The sequence below is a fragment of the Sarcophilus harrisii genome, chromosome 1 (assembly GCF_902635505.1).
Source record: "Sarcophilus harrisii chromosome 1, mSarHar1.11, whole genome shotgun sequence".
NCBI classification, from domain to species: Eukaryota; Metazoa; Chordata; class Mammalia; order Dasyuromorphia; family Dasyuridae; genus Sarcophilus; species Sarcophilus harrisii.
Window position 1 is genome coordinate 217,548,462 of NC_045426.1, and position 15,230 is coordinate 217,563,691.

General features: G+C 35.1%; 1 protein-coding gene across 5 annotated transcripts in view; it reads right to left on the bottom strand.

Moving 5' to 3' along the window:
• The window catches only part of ZCCHC7 (zinc finger CCHC-type containing 7), a 272,764-nt gene that overhangs the window by 63,921 nt on the left and 193,613 nt on the right, over positions 1–15,230 (bottom strand). For all 5 annotated transcript variants that reach the window (XM_031937129.1, XM_012542683.3, XM_031937153.1 and 2 more), the window contains exon 3: positions 13,837–13,880. In XM_031937129.1, the coding sequence (XP_031792989.1) occupies positions 13,837–13,880 (44 nt within the window). The remainder of the gene's footprint in view (positions 1–13,836; positions 13,881–15,230) is intronic.

The following is a 15,230-nucleotide window of genomic DNA, read 5'->3' on the forward strand; positions in this document are numbered from 1 at the left end:
TCAGACCGGAAGTGATGTTTGACCTAAACTCGCGTTAGCAACGCACATTTCCGGCACTGGGCTAAGACGGCAGAGACAGTGTGAGGTGATCCCAAGGTGAGGTGAGTTCCCAGGCTGGGGTGTGTGGTGTGGGGAAGGGAGAGAGATGCAGAAGATGGAGAACTGACAGCCTGCGGCCTTGTACAGTAACGGCAGCCACCACAACAGATAGGCATGGGGGATGTACAGTGCATGCTGCACATATCACGGCTGCTGCAGGGGGAATTCAGTGAAGGTCGGAAGCGGGAGCGTGAAGAGCAGGAGAGTGAGTATGGGAAACAGAGGCATCACAGCGCAGAGACAGCTTGGAGGCAGTTGGGCACTGCAGTCTGTATGTCTCTGTGTGGGCAAAGTTATTGTTGGTATATTGTTTTTGTTGTACTGTATATATATATTGGTATTTTACTAATAGCAATTTGGAATCCCTAGGAAATAATGATGTCAAGAAAAAGAAAAATTGACTCGGAGTGTAGAATATTCAAAGAACAGTGGACTTATGATTACTTTTTCATGCAGTACAAGGAAAGAGCTGTCTGTGTTCAAAGAATATAATTTGCGTCGAAACTATGAAACTCAATATATAAAGATAAATATGACTGGTTGGAGAAGCGAGAAAAGATAAAATATTAAAACTGAAAAATACATTGACAACTCAGCAAAATACTTTTCTGAAGCAGAAGCAACTAAATATCTCATCACTGCGATCAAGTTTTCAAGTTGCCAAGCTAATAGCATGCACTGCAGACCATTTGTGGAAGGAGAATTTGTTAATGCCTTCTTTCTGTTGCCAAAGAAATGTGTCCGGAGAAGGCCGATTTATTTAGTACAGTGAGTCTTTCAGGACTTACAATTACATGGAGGATTGAAGAAATGGGAGACAATCTGCATCAGCATTTGCAAAACTCCATAAAAACTATTTCATATTTTTCCTTGGCACTCGACGAAAGCAATGATGTTTGTGATTCTGCACAACTTCTAATTTTTATTTGTGGGACAAATGATTATTTTGAAGCCACAAGAAGAGCTTGCTGCACTGCAAAGCATCAAAGGAACAACTACAGGAGAGGATATCTATGAAAAGGTTTGCCAAACTATGAATGGTTTGGAGCTGGACTGGGCTAAACTAGCCAGCGTGACAACTGATGGTGCTCCTAGCATAGTGAGGTTTAAGAAAGGAGTAATTGCTTGCATTAACCAAGAGATGGACAAACATAACCATTCTCATCCAATAGCCATACACTGCCTCATCCACTAACAAGCGCTGTGTAGTAAATCACTGAAGTGGGACTTGGTTATGAAAATTGTGGTATCTTGTGTTAACTTCATTAGAGCTAATGCACTAAATCACAGACAATTTCAGGAATTTCTGTCTGAGCTAAATGTTGAGTATGAAGATGTTCTATGTCACACAGAAGTCCATTGGCTGAGTCGAGGGAGAGTTTTGAAGTATTTCTATGACTTAGTTCCACAAATTAAACTTTTCTGCTTTAAAAAAATAAAGAAGTACCAGAGCCCAATGATGCAGAATGGAAATGGCACCCTGCCTTTCTGACAGATGTAACAGAGCTACTCAACAATTTCAATATGCAATTTCAAGGAAAAGAGAAGCTCATCTGTAATATGCAATCACATGTCAAAACTTTTGAAGTAAAATTAGGCCTCCTCATTAAACAAGTGAAAGTGGAAAACTTCTGCCATCTCCCCACAACTCAAAATCTGTTAGCAGAAAAACCACTGATTGCATTCCCAAACAAAACATGTATGGATTCACTGGAAAATTTGCAAAAGGAGTTCCAATTTAGATTTAAAGAGCTTCATCTCCATGAACAGGACATATAGCTTTTCTGTTACCCATTTTCTATTAACATTGAAAATGTGGATACAATTTACCAAATGAACTGGCTGAACTGCAGAATCGTGCCTCTGAAAGATGCATTCAAGTCAATCAGCCTTCATAATTTCTATGCATCTCTCCCCTCTGAGACATATCCTCATTTCAGGAACCATGCACTCAAAATGGCAACCATCTTTGGCAGCACTCATGTCTGGGAACAGACTTTTTCTAGAATGAAACATTTGAAATCTCCAACCAGATCAAGATAACGGATACACACTTGCATCACTTGTTATGACTAGCAGTAACAAATATGGAACCAGACATTGACCATCTCATTAGCCAAAAGCAGGCCCATAGTTCCCATTGAAATACTGGTAAGTTTGTTGATTTAACTTCACTTCATTTTAAATATTGTATTTGTTCCCGTTTTGTTTCTTCACTTCAAAATAAGATATATGCAGCGTACATAGGAATTTGTTCATAGTTTTTGTTTTTACTATAGTCCAGCCCTCCAACAGTCTGGGGGACAATGAACTGGCCCCCTATTTAAAAAGTCTGAGGACCCCTGCTTTAGTTCCTCATCTCTAAAATGAGCTGGCAAAGATTCCACTGCAGTATCTTTGCCAAAAAACCAAAACCAAAACCAAAACCAAATGAAGAGTTGATATGCATTATTTACGTCAACAACGATACTGTATGAAGATGTAATCTGATGGAAGTGGATTTCTTTGACAAAGAGACCTAATTCAGTTTCAATTGATCAATGATGGACAGAAGCAGCTACACCCAAATTAAAAACACTGGGAAATGAATGTAAACTGTTTGCATTTTAATTTTCTTCCCGGGTTATTTCTACCTTCTGAATCCAATTCTCCCTGTGCAACAAGAAAACTGTTTGGATCTGTATACATACATTGTATCTAGGATATACTAGGACATATTCAACATATATAGGACTGCTTGCCATCTAGGGGAGGGGGTGGAGGGTGGGAGGGAAAAATCGGAACAGAAGTGAGTGCAAGGGATAATGTTGTAAAAAAAAAAAATTACCCTGGCATGGATTCTGTCAATAAAAAGTTACTATTAAAAAAAAAAAGAGTTGATATGACTACAACAATCAAATAATAAAAATGTTACAGAGGGGAATCTTGCTAAAGTAAAGGTTATTCTCTTTTTAACAGAATCACTTTACAAACCAGCAACTAGAGTGTAATGTTCTTTTTTTCTTCTAGTCAGTTAGAAAGGGGAAGAATGAACATTTATAGCTTCAAAGTACTGGGATGATGACTTAGATTCTAATGATGTGAAAATTAAAGGAGAGAAAATATGCAATTCTATATATATATATATATATTTTTTTTTTTTTAAATCGGCTGAACAAGTAGAAGAGGAATGGCTTAAAAGCAAAGGGCTACCAGGTCACAGAAAACCCTAAGCTTTATGAATCACTGTTCAATTTCCACTACTGATTTGTCTTACTTGTACACAGGCTGTTCTTGGGAATCTTGATAGCTTATGTAAACTTTTCCCTCAATTATTATCATCATACAATCTCCATCCTATTGATTCTGGACCCTGGGCAGCATTTAAATCCCTTCTTATGCTTCCCTACTGCCTTGTTCTGTTCTTCCTCCACCTCACCCCACAAATATCCCATTCCCAAAGTAGCCACACTTTCCAGTGTGCTCTACAGAATGCCTGCTACATATGTAACAAATGTGTTTTCCTCTTTTTAAACTTTTCTCTTCTTCCTTTTTCATCTTCTGGCAGCATTGAAATCTGATTCCCTCTTGATAATACAGAATTCCTGACTATGCTTGTCAGTACTAACTATACTTTTACTAATAAACATTGACTCATTGTTTATAATGTGGGGAAGGGAGAGAGAATATTTCATCTTTCCCCCTGTCATTTACACTCTTCCTCTACCATCATTATTTATCTCATCTCCTTTCAATGGCTAGCTTACACTCTAAGATCCCCAATTCATCTTCTCATTTTGGGGGACTTCAACATATACAATGTTTCTCTTCAAACACCCTAACTTCCCAGTTCCCCAGTCTACTCATTTCCCTATGACCTCCTACAGAAATGGTCAAGACCTAAATATTGACATCATCTAGATTTTCTATTTTCATTTCAATAAGCTTTGAAACTCTTTTTATCTGATTATAATCTGATGCCATTTTTGGCTTGCAATTCCCCACCCTGTTCTTCATCTTCACCATTATCTCTAGTTCCCTCATCTTTTAGTTCTTTCCCAGGATCTATCTCCTTTGTACTGACTATGCTTTCCTGCTTTCCCCATCTGTATTCATTGGTGAGCCAATCCAACTCTACTCTATCACCTTTTCTACAGTTCCATGCCCCTTTATATCAAAGCACCAATTTTGACAGTCAATTCTCTATCATGGATCATTCCTACCTTCTTCTACCTTTAGGACTACTCAACACGCTGCTGAATGAAACGAGATAAAAATCATGAAACCATGATGACTGAGTGTTGTTTTTAGTTATGTCTGGCTCTTCACCATCCCACTTGGGATTTTTTTGGGAAAGACACTGGAGTGGTGTGCCACTTCCTTCTCCAGCTCATTTTATAAATAAGGAAATTGAGGCAAACAGGTAAATGACTTGCTCAGGATCACACATCTAATAAGTGTCTGAGACCAGATTTGAACTTAGAAAATGGAATCTTCCTGACATTCTATGCACTTAGCTCACCTATGGGGATAAAATACACTACAGATTTGTCACATAGTTTAATTGGCCCCTCATCAAAGCAACTCCCTAAATTTACTCACTATCTTGCCACTATGACTTTTCTAAAACCTTCATCTCTTCTCAAACTTTCCATGAGTCCCCCCCTCCTTTATGCTCTCTACTGAAAACTTTGCCTCATGTTTCACTGAAAAAAGATACCAATTTCCAAGAATTCCCTCTTCTTCCTTTTCCCTAATCTCACTGTAATCACTTAGGAATCTTTTGCTACTATCTCCTTCTTCATCCCAATCTCACACAAAGAAAAAGCTCAATTCCTTGCGAAGGCAAACTCATCCTCACACAGAAGTGATCCCATTTCATCCCAATCTATCCAGTAGGTTGCCCTCTCTATTTGTACTCTCTCCCTAATCTTCAGTCTCTTTCTAAACTCCTGAGGAAGTTCTTTTAGGGAGATTTAAGGTAGAAAACTAGAATGGTGGAGAGAGACTAGGTCATAAAGAGTTCTGAAGATCAGAGGATTGTACACTTTATCCAGGAAGTGGCAGACAGCTACTAGAATTTACTTAGCATGGAAATGACATAGTAAGACCCATATTTTAGGAAAATCACTTTGGGTGCTAAATGGAGGTTAAATAGAAGGGAGAGACTATGGCAGACAGATCCACAAGTAGGCTTTTGCAGTAATCCAGGAACTGTATACCAAGGTGTGGCAATACCAGAGAGAAGGGGGATGTATTCAAGGGATGTTGCTATGGTGAAATCAACAAGCCTTGGAAACAGATTAGTTGGGGCTGGAGGGGTGTTGTGACACTAATGTTGCAAGCCTGAGGGACTGGGAGGATGATGGGGAATAGCAGAGAATAGGGAAGTTTGGAAGGGGGCAGCTTTTAGAAGGGAGGATAATTAGTTCAGTTCTGAACATGTTGGATTTAAGATGTTTCCTATATATCCAGTTTGAGATGTCTGAAAAGCAGTTGAAAATATCAAACTGAAGGTCAGCTGAAAATTTAGGGTAAATTTGGATAGGTAGATCTGAGAATCATTAGCACAGAGATGATAATTAAATCCAAAGGAACTGATAAGATCAAAGTGAAACAGAATAGAGGGAGAGAGAGCCCTGTGGGACACCATGGTTGGTGGATATGTCCTCGATAAGGATTCAGCAAAGAAGACTGAGAGGAAGCAATTAGGTAGGAGGACCAGAAGAATGTAGTATTCCAGAAACTAGCAAGAACAAAGTATTAAGAAAAAGGAAATGATCAACAGTGTCAAAGGCTGCAAAGAGGTCAAGAAGAAGAAGTTGAGAAAAGGTCATTGGGTTTGGTAAGTAGGAGATCATTGGTAATTTTGGAGAAGTAATAACAGGGAAGAATGATATCAGAAACTGGAATGTAAAAAGCAAGAGGAGAGGCAGTGGAGGCATCTGTTGTAAACGACCATCTCAAGGACTTAGGCCACAAGGAGAAGAAGAGATATAAAATAGCAATTAGTAGGGATCAAAGGATCAAGTGAGGAGGGTTTGAGAGTGGGGCAGATGTGGGCATATTTGTAGGCAACAGGAAGGAGTCAGGAGATAGGGAGAAATTGAATACCAGGAGAGTGGGGATAATAGGACAATCCCAGACAGGATAAAACACAATCATTTTGGAGGTATCCTTGGTAAAGAACGAGGCAATACTTCTTTGTGAGACAGATGACGTAGGAAATAGTGGCAGAATCCACTTGAGTGATGTAAGATGAAGGGGGAGAAGAGGGAGCTTTTGGAATAGCCTGGGATCCTACTCTTGCCTGTCGACTTTTTCTTAGTTGCTTCTTCATCATCAATATGATTCATATCTGTGTTCCACGAGGATCCGTATTAGGCCCTCTTTTCTTCTAGGTTTAATTATCATCTTTATCCTGCTAAATCACAGATCTATATATCTAGCCACAGTACTTCCTCTGAGCTTGAATCACAAATCACTTCACAGACAATCCAAACTGGAGTCCCAGGGACATCTCAAATTCAACATGTTCAAAAAACCAATTCATCTTAAAAAAAAAAATTACAAGTCTATCTTTTTATTTAGCACTTAATACCAAATGAGTATGTCTACAAAAAGTAGATCAGAAGTGTGTAGAAAAAATGCAAATCTCTATTATGTAGAACTTAATTTTTAAAAAGTATATAATAAATACGTAACTTTCAAAGCTATCCTTCTCAATGACTCCTTTTGTCCTCTTTTATAAGTTAAAAAAATGCTTCAGTTTTCCTCACCTCTTTCTCACAACTCTACCTCTTTCTTTCACACCTCTCTAGCCCCCATTGGAAAAAAAGAAAAGAAAAACAAAACCCATTACAAATATGCATAATCAAGCAAAAGAAATTCACACATAAATCAGGTCCAAAAATGTATCTCATTATGCATTTTGAGTTTATCATACCTCTATAAAAAGGCAGAGAACATGCTTCATCATAAGTTCTTTGGAGTAGTAGTTGTTCATTGCATTGATCAGTTCCTAAGTTTTTCAAAATTATTTGTCTTTATAATGTTTTTATTATACAAACTATTTTTCGGATTCTGCTCACTTCATTCTGAACATTAGTTCATACAAAAAATATTTAAGCTACATTAATGTACCATAACTTAAGTCATTTAACAATTTAAGTTTTTTGTTTCCAATTCTGTTATCACAAAAAATGCTATTAGAAATATTTTCATGTACTTAGGCCTTTCTTTTTATAAATGACCTCCTTGGGATTTTTGCCTAGCAGTGGAATCTCTGGGACAAAAGAGATTATAATCATTCTTACAAAAATTCTATTTACTTTTCAGAATGCTTAGATTAGTTTAAAGCTCCACTAACAATTCAGTGGTATGCCCATCATTCCTAATGACTGCCACTCTTCTTATCTTAATTACATTAGTTTTAGTCATGCAATAGTTTTTCAATATCATGTATTTAAAATTATATATTGTCTTTTGTAATTGCTTCTATCACTCTTATCCTCTCCCTCTACCTACCAATCCATCAACCTATACATATAGCTGTGAAAAATATATGATATTCTTCTTTGGAAGCATATTTGTTAAGGTCTTTTTTTGTGTGTGTAATATTAAGAAACAGGTTGACACTGTCCTGGTCTGAAATCTTTGGTCTCACCTGAAGGAAAAAAACTTAAGGCTTAAACAACGCCAAGGAAGTAAAGCTCTGTTCCCAAATCTAAAGCTTCAGTTTTATCAGATACATTATATTTTTTGTAATAGAAACCTCAATTGAATACAAGAAGAAAACTTGATTCTTTAAAACCTTGATCACAGTGGTAACCAATCTCTATACTCTCTGGACCAAAACAGTTTTAGGAAGATACTTCTCTCAGAGTAGTCATGCTGTTGTTACTATTGTTCAATTTAAGCAATTTAAAAAGTCCTAAAGTCTAAATAATATGTCTTTCTCATCTTGCTGTGCAATTCTGTCTTTGTTTTCATAGTCAGTATACAATGTAAGAAGACATGCTTAGGGCATATTTAAAATAAGCACGCAAAGTTGCTTTGGAGCCTTTATCCTAATTTTTCTAAGAAACCTTGTGAAATACTAAATAGTCTCTAACATATATTGGCTAAAAATGCCAAGTAAAGAATTTTTCTTCCTTAACTCTATTCTATTTTTTTAATGGTATAATTCTTAATATTCAGGTCATGTATTGTGATATATCAGTAAGATGTTGGTCTAAAATCTATTTTCTACCAGATAATTTCTTAAGAAATCTTAAATTTTCAGTTTTGTCAAATGCTGAGTTACTAAATTCAATTATTTCAGATTCTTACTCAATTACCATTCCACTTAAGTTTTAAATAGCATCAAATAATTTTTATGATTACTGTTTCATTATATAGTTTGTGGTCTTAAGAGTTCTAACCCAGCTTCATTCCTACATTATTATCTCTGGATTATTCAATTTCAAAATAAACTTTATGATGATTCTGTCAAGCTCTATAAAGTAGCTCTTTTGGTAGAATTCATTCTACAAATGAATGCTTTTAGTATTGTTGTTTTATTACAGTGTCATGGCTCAGATAAGAGTACTAAATATTTTTCCAGTGATTTAAATTTTTCTTTATTTCTTTAAGTACTATTTATAATTAAATTAATACAGGCATAAATTTGCTTTGGAAAAATATTTTATGAATTTTGTAATTACTCTGAATGGTACTTCTCTTTTAATTATTGCTTGGATTTTGTTATTCTCCATCTTCACTCAGCCGAATGCAAAAAGGAAGGAAGACATCAGATCATGATGGTAATTTAAAGGTGAAGGTTGGTAGAGCAACATCAGTAATGGTCTCAAGAGAATAGGATAGTGGAGAATCAAACTGGTTGACCAAGGGGTCTCAAGAAAGGAAAGGGAAGAGAATGTAGCTAATACAGAGATAATGGCCTAGCAAAAAACTGAAGGGTAAAGGGACTGGAGAGCCCAGTGAAGAACAATGATGTTCCTGATCTTGAGTAATGACAAGATTAATGGAGAAAAGATATCCTTGTTTTATTCCTGTATTTACTGTGAAGGCTTCTATTACTTTTTCCCATTGCAAATATTAAAAAGATCATCTTATGTCTATGTTTAACCATTGTATTTTAATTGAGTTATTTTTCTGTATCTATTGATACAATCATGCAAGTCTGGAAGTTTTAATTTTAAATATAATTATGTTAACTGTTATTCTAATAAACTATCTTTGCCCTCCCAGTTTAAATCTAACTTCATTAAACAATGATTGCTGAATAAACAAAATAATATTTTGGCCAGGATTTTATTTTTTTTAATTTGAATTGATATTTCTTAAAGTTATCAGATTTAGAATTTACTTTCTTTGCTTTATACTTCTCTGGCTTAGTAAATCTTAAGACTATGTATATATTCATACAAAAGATATGTCTTTGATAATGCGTGTGTGTGTTACGTAACATTTAACAATGGTCAATCACTGTTATAGGTAAGAGTTTGGCCTAGAATCAGGAAAACCTTAATTCAACTTGGACCTCAGATATACCCTAGCTGTATGATTCTACACATATCATGTAATCTGTTTGACTCAGTTCCTTCATTTGCAAAACAGGTATTATAAAAATAACACCTATCTCTAAGGGTTACTGTAAGGCTAAAATGATATAATATTTATAAAGCATTTTGCCAACCCTGAAGCACTACTGAAACAGTAATTATTATTTAATGGGGTCAGGGGATCCACATGAGGGGTGGGGATGGGGGGGAAGGGTAGAGGTGAGAGACAGTGACAGAGAGGGTGGGAGAGTGTAAGATACTGTGTGTGTGCGTGTGGGTGTGTGCGCACGCGTCCATGTGCCTGTAGCAACTGGAGTTAAGTGACTTGCCAAGGATTTCACAGATAGTACATGTTTGAGGCTGGATTTGAACTTAGGTCCTCTTGACTCCAGGACTGATAATTTATCCATTGCACTATCTAGCTGTCCCTAATTAAATTTTAAAATTCAGGACTTAAAAAGAGATCATTTTTACATACAAAATACAACATCTAAAAAACTGTAAAAGAAAAAAGAAATCTCTTCGCATATAATGCATATTCAGCACATTAGTTTCAAAACTGTTCTCCTCACTTTTATACTCTTTTCTAACCATCTCTCCAATCCTGACTTTCCCTCTTGAGTTTGGCCTGTTTCAATAAGGTAATCTCTGTGCATACCTCTATGAGTATGTGTTCTCTCCTCCTCCATGCAGCTGAGAATGGAATGAGATTCGCTTGATGCTTGTTCACCACTTATTCTCCTCCCTCTGTGTTTGAATGTTTGTCTCATGCATCCAAATTATGAGAAAGGCAAATCCCATCTACTTATTCTCCCTTTCTATACAAATGCACCCCTTTTACTCTCTTCATATTCTTGGAGCAGAACCAATCACCCACAGATCTTGTAGTTTTCTTATTTAATTCCCTCAATAATATTCAAAGATATTAATGTTCTGAAGGAACACATTTCTTCTTCTTTCAGTGTGTTAGGATTATATCATCAGTTCTTTCAATTGTGCAACTAAATTTCCCTGGGTCTTATTTTTGTATTTTAAAGTTACTTCTTACTTCAGGTCTTTTATCAAATATATCTGAAAGTTCTCTATTTTATCAAGGGTCTATTTTTCCCCTGTAGGACTATATTTAACTTTGCAGAATAGCATATTCTGCTTATAAACCCATATCTTTTTCTTTTTAAAAAATATTATTCCAAAATTTTAAATTTAAATTTATAATAGTAGCTGCCAGGTCTTGTGTGATCTTTTATTATGGTTCTTTGATTTTTGAATTCCTTCTTCTTGATTACTCACATTTTTTCATTAGTAGTTAAGCTTAGGTTTGCAGAGTAAGAAATTTGGGATTAAAGCTTTTCAGAATATACAATTCTACATCATTCTACAGATTCTAGTGGGTGTTAAATAATTCTGTTAACCTTTCTTTTATGTCTGGATGTCTTTCTCTTGGCCACTGCCAAAATTTGTCACTGCCACCATCAAATTGAACCATTCTGGAAGTATCTTAAGTTTGAAATATTGAGTTTTAAATATTTTTTTCCAGCTTACTTTTTTTTTTAAATGTTCTGAAGTTCAGAGTAATTTTCTTGCATTACTTCCTACATTAAGTTTTTTTTTTTTTTAATTTGTCTCAGACTTCAGGGAATCCTATCATACTTAAGTTGTCTATGGACATTCTGTATTTGAGGTCAATGCCTTTGGTTTATACAGATATGACATGTTTAGTGTAACTGCCATTTTCTTCTCTTTTGGAAGATATTCCTCTGTTTTCAGCATTTTCATATTCTAAACTTATTCATCTTTCTCTTCTTAGGAAAAACTCTTCACCAAGGAGAAAGATGTTTGCATTTTCCCCCCTTTAAAAATTAAAATATTGTTTTTATTGCTGCATTGAGAGCTACAACTTTTAACAAATATTAATCCCTAATTTCTTTTCTTATAGTGTTAACTTTTGAACCATTCTGAAATTTCTTGATGTTATTCCGTGCTTTCTCAGAATTCTCCATAGCTGGAGAAGAAAATTAGGGCCACTTGTTGTGAGGTACTAGATGTGCTAGCAAAATGCCTATGGCAGGAACAAATCCCAATATGGGGACTATATGTCAGTCTCTAATTAGGTTTGCACATTCTTACTGGGTGTGGAGAATGGCAAAGGAAGGTTTTTGAGTAAATGCTTTTAAGAATGAGTTTAGTATGATGTTAATACATAATTTTACACTATTGGTGGTCAGTTTCACTTTTTTCATTAATTCAACTATAACTATTCTATATCTATTACAAACTTTCTTTTAGGAGTTTTTGATAGTCATCCTTGGCAAAATACCTAGGCTTTCCATTCTATTAGTTTCTTGACCCATAGGTCAATATATTTCTTTTTCTGAGGATTGTGTTAACAATTCCCTCTATTTGTCAGATATGCTTATAATTAATCTTGTTAAATAATTAAAATGTCTCTAATGGAGGTTATTTCATGTTGCCTCCAGACTGATGACATTCTTCTTTTCCCATATGTTTTTTTTTTTATTTTAAAAGAGCCCATACCAACCATCTTGAACTAAAAAGTGAACAAAATACATTTATGACATCACATACATGCTCCAAACGAGTTTATAATTCCTGACTTCATCCTATTCCTTCTTCAAATTACTTAGTTAAAAACTGAAATTTTAAAAAGCTCTATATATTATTCAAACCGATATGAACTAAGAAATATTCTTTAATCTTTCTCCTTCAAAATGTAACATGATTCTACCATTTAACAAGATGAATGTTATTAATCTGAAAGTGACAAACACCTGTCACACCCTAAATATAGACTAACCATTTCCTTCCACTGAAGAAACAGCTATTTCCTGTGTCATTCTTGTTAAAGTACTAGTGCCAATTCAAGTAGGGGTACACATGTCCATAGTAATGTATATGCCCAAAACTATAGAACTCAAGAACCTCAATTTCTTAATTTGTAAATGAGAGGTTAAGACAGGAGAAATAGGATCATAAAACTTACAGCTAAAAAGGTCCTTAGAAATTATTTAGTCCAACTCTCAATTTACAAACAAAGGAAATGAGACCCAGAGGAGAAATGATAGCAAAGTACAATATTTAGGGTCCCTTTTAGCTAAACAATGTTTATAGTTTTATTGTAATTAAGTTAGGGTGAAAAAGTTGACTTAATTTAACTATGAAAGTAAATGTGATTCATGTAAATAGATCTTGAATGTTATTTATAATATTTAAAATGTATTAAATTAAGACAACTCTGAGATACTACTATAAACCTCTCAGATTGGCTAAGATGACAGGAAAAGATAATGATAAATTTGGAGGGGATGTGGGAAAACTGGGACATTGATGCATTGTTAGTGGAGTTGTGAATACATCCAACCATTCTGGAGAGCAATTTGGAACTATGTTCAAAAAGTTATCAAACTGTGCATACCCTTTGACCCAGCAGTGTTGATACTGGGCCTATATCCCAAAGAGATCTTAGAGAAGGAAAAGGGATCCACATGTGCAAAAATGTTTGTGGCAGCCCTTTTTGTAATGGCTAGAAAACTGGTAACTGAATGGATGCCCACCAATTGGAGAATGGCTGAATAAATTGTGGTATATGAATGCTATGGAATATTACTGCTCTATAAGAAACAATCAGCAGGATGATTTCAGAAAGGCCTGGAGAGATTTACACGAACTGATGCTGAGTGAAATGAGCACAATCAGGAGATCACTGTACACTTCAACATTGTACTCCGTGATGATCAATTCTGATGGACATGGCTCTCTTCAACAATGAGAGGATCCAAATCAGTTCCAATTGATCTGTAATGAACAGAACCAGCTACATACCGAGAAAGAACACTGGGAAATGAGTGTCGACCACAACATAGCATTTACACTCTTTCTGTTATTGTTTGCTTGCATTTTTGTTTTTCTTCTCAGGTTATTTTGACCTTCTTTCTAAATCCAAATTTTTTTTGGTACAACAAGATAATTGTAGAATTATGTAGACATATATTGTATTTAACATATACTTTAACATATTTAACATGTATTGGATTACCTGCCATCTAGGGATGGGGCTGCGAGGGGGTAGGAGGGGAAAAGTTGGAACAGAAGATTTTGCAACGTTCAAAAATTACCCATGCATATGTTTTGTAAATAAAAAGCTGTAATAATATTAAGAAGAAATATATTTTACCTCTAGATCTTTATCACTGATGAACCAGTTTACATCACTTTTGTCTGAAAAATAAGAATATTAAGTTAATTTATTACACACATAAAAATACCTTTGCATTAAAAAAATTAGGTTGAATAAACATGGGAATTTAATTGTCAAAAAAGAACTTCTTGCAATGAATATTTAATTTATGTTATCAATTCTAAATATTAACAAGAATCCTATGGCTCTTCAAAGTATTTATACCGATAAACTGCAAAGCTACCATGCCTGAACCCCAACAGAACTTGTTTAAATTAAAGGTGGAACCAAGCTTCCTAGTTTCTAACTGGCTTCCACTTTAAATTGTGTATTCATGAATTTAAAATCAGAATTGTCTCTTATCACATCAGTATTATCACTTCCCCACTAGAACTTAATGCTAGCACTACAGAACTTCAAATCTACTATAATACAGTATAAAAAGAAGCCAAACCCTTCAGTTAGTCAATGGCTAGGCTAGCCTTTAATTTTAATATGTAAAATATGAAGGATGTAGGGACAAAATCTACTTCTTTTATACAGTACCCCTCTCTCTCTCTCTTTGTAGTCCCATTGTAAATTGTAAATGGTTGTTACTTTTTCAGCCCATGTCTGCTGACAACATGTTAGAAGGGTACTATGACTAATGCAGAGAGGGGGGTGTAAACAAAGGGCTGTTACAGGGTTGTTTTTTTTTTTTTTTAAAGCAATGGAAAGATTCTTGCACCTTATCCCCTCCCCCCCACCTTATTCCTCTATCTCAAATATACCAATCCAGCCTGACTAGTTACTTTATTCTATTCCATTGAAAGGAAATTTGAAGAGCCATGAAGTAATCTACATTTCTCCAGGCCTATGAGCAGTAAAAAATGTCTTATAGATATATTCTAAAATAAAGTACTTTTACTAAGAAAACCAGATTGCTTTAAAAAAAAAAAAAAAAAAAAGACCAACTCAGAGGAAGGCAGAGATGTTTCCCTGATGATTATGTCCTTTGTAAGTTTGGAAGCAGCAACCACACAGTAGAAGGAAGAATACATTAAAGAGCAGCTGCTTTTATTTTTCCTGTCATCACCACCCACACTAATCAATAGTCAAAGGATCCATTTGGCCTAGGCATCAAGTTATAATGTTATCTTTGTGTGCTTCTTAAGCTTCCATAATGTTTGCAAGAAATTTAAATTTTAGCCAACTTGGGATTGTAAAAGATAAAAGATACCAATGATATATAAAATAACTACCCTTCAGCAAAAATATTGTAATGAATACAGGATAGCTTCAAAAGGTCAAATGTACTGTATTTAAAATGTTATCCCTGAATTTAGTAATATTTCAGATTATATCAATGACAATTCACCAATAATTTACTGCACATTTTTAATAAATACAAT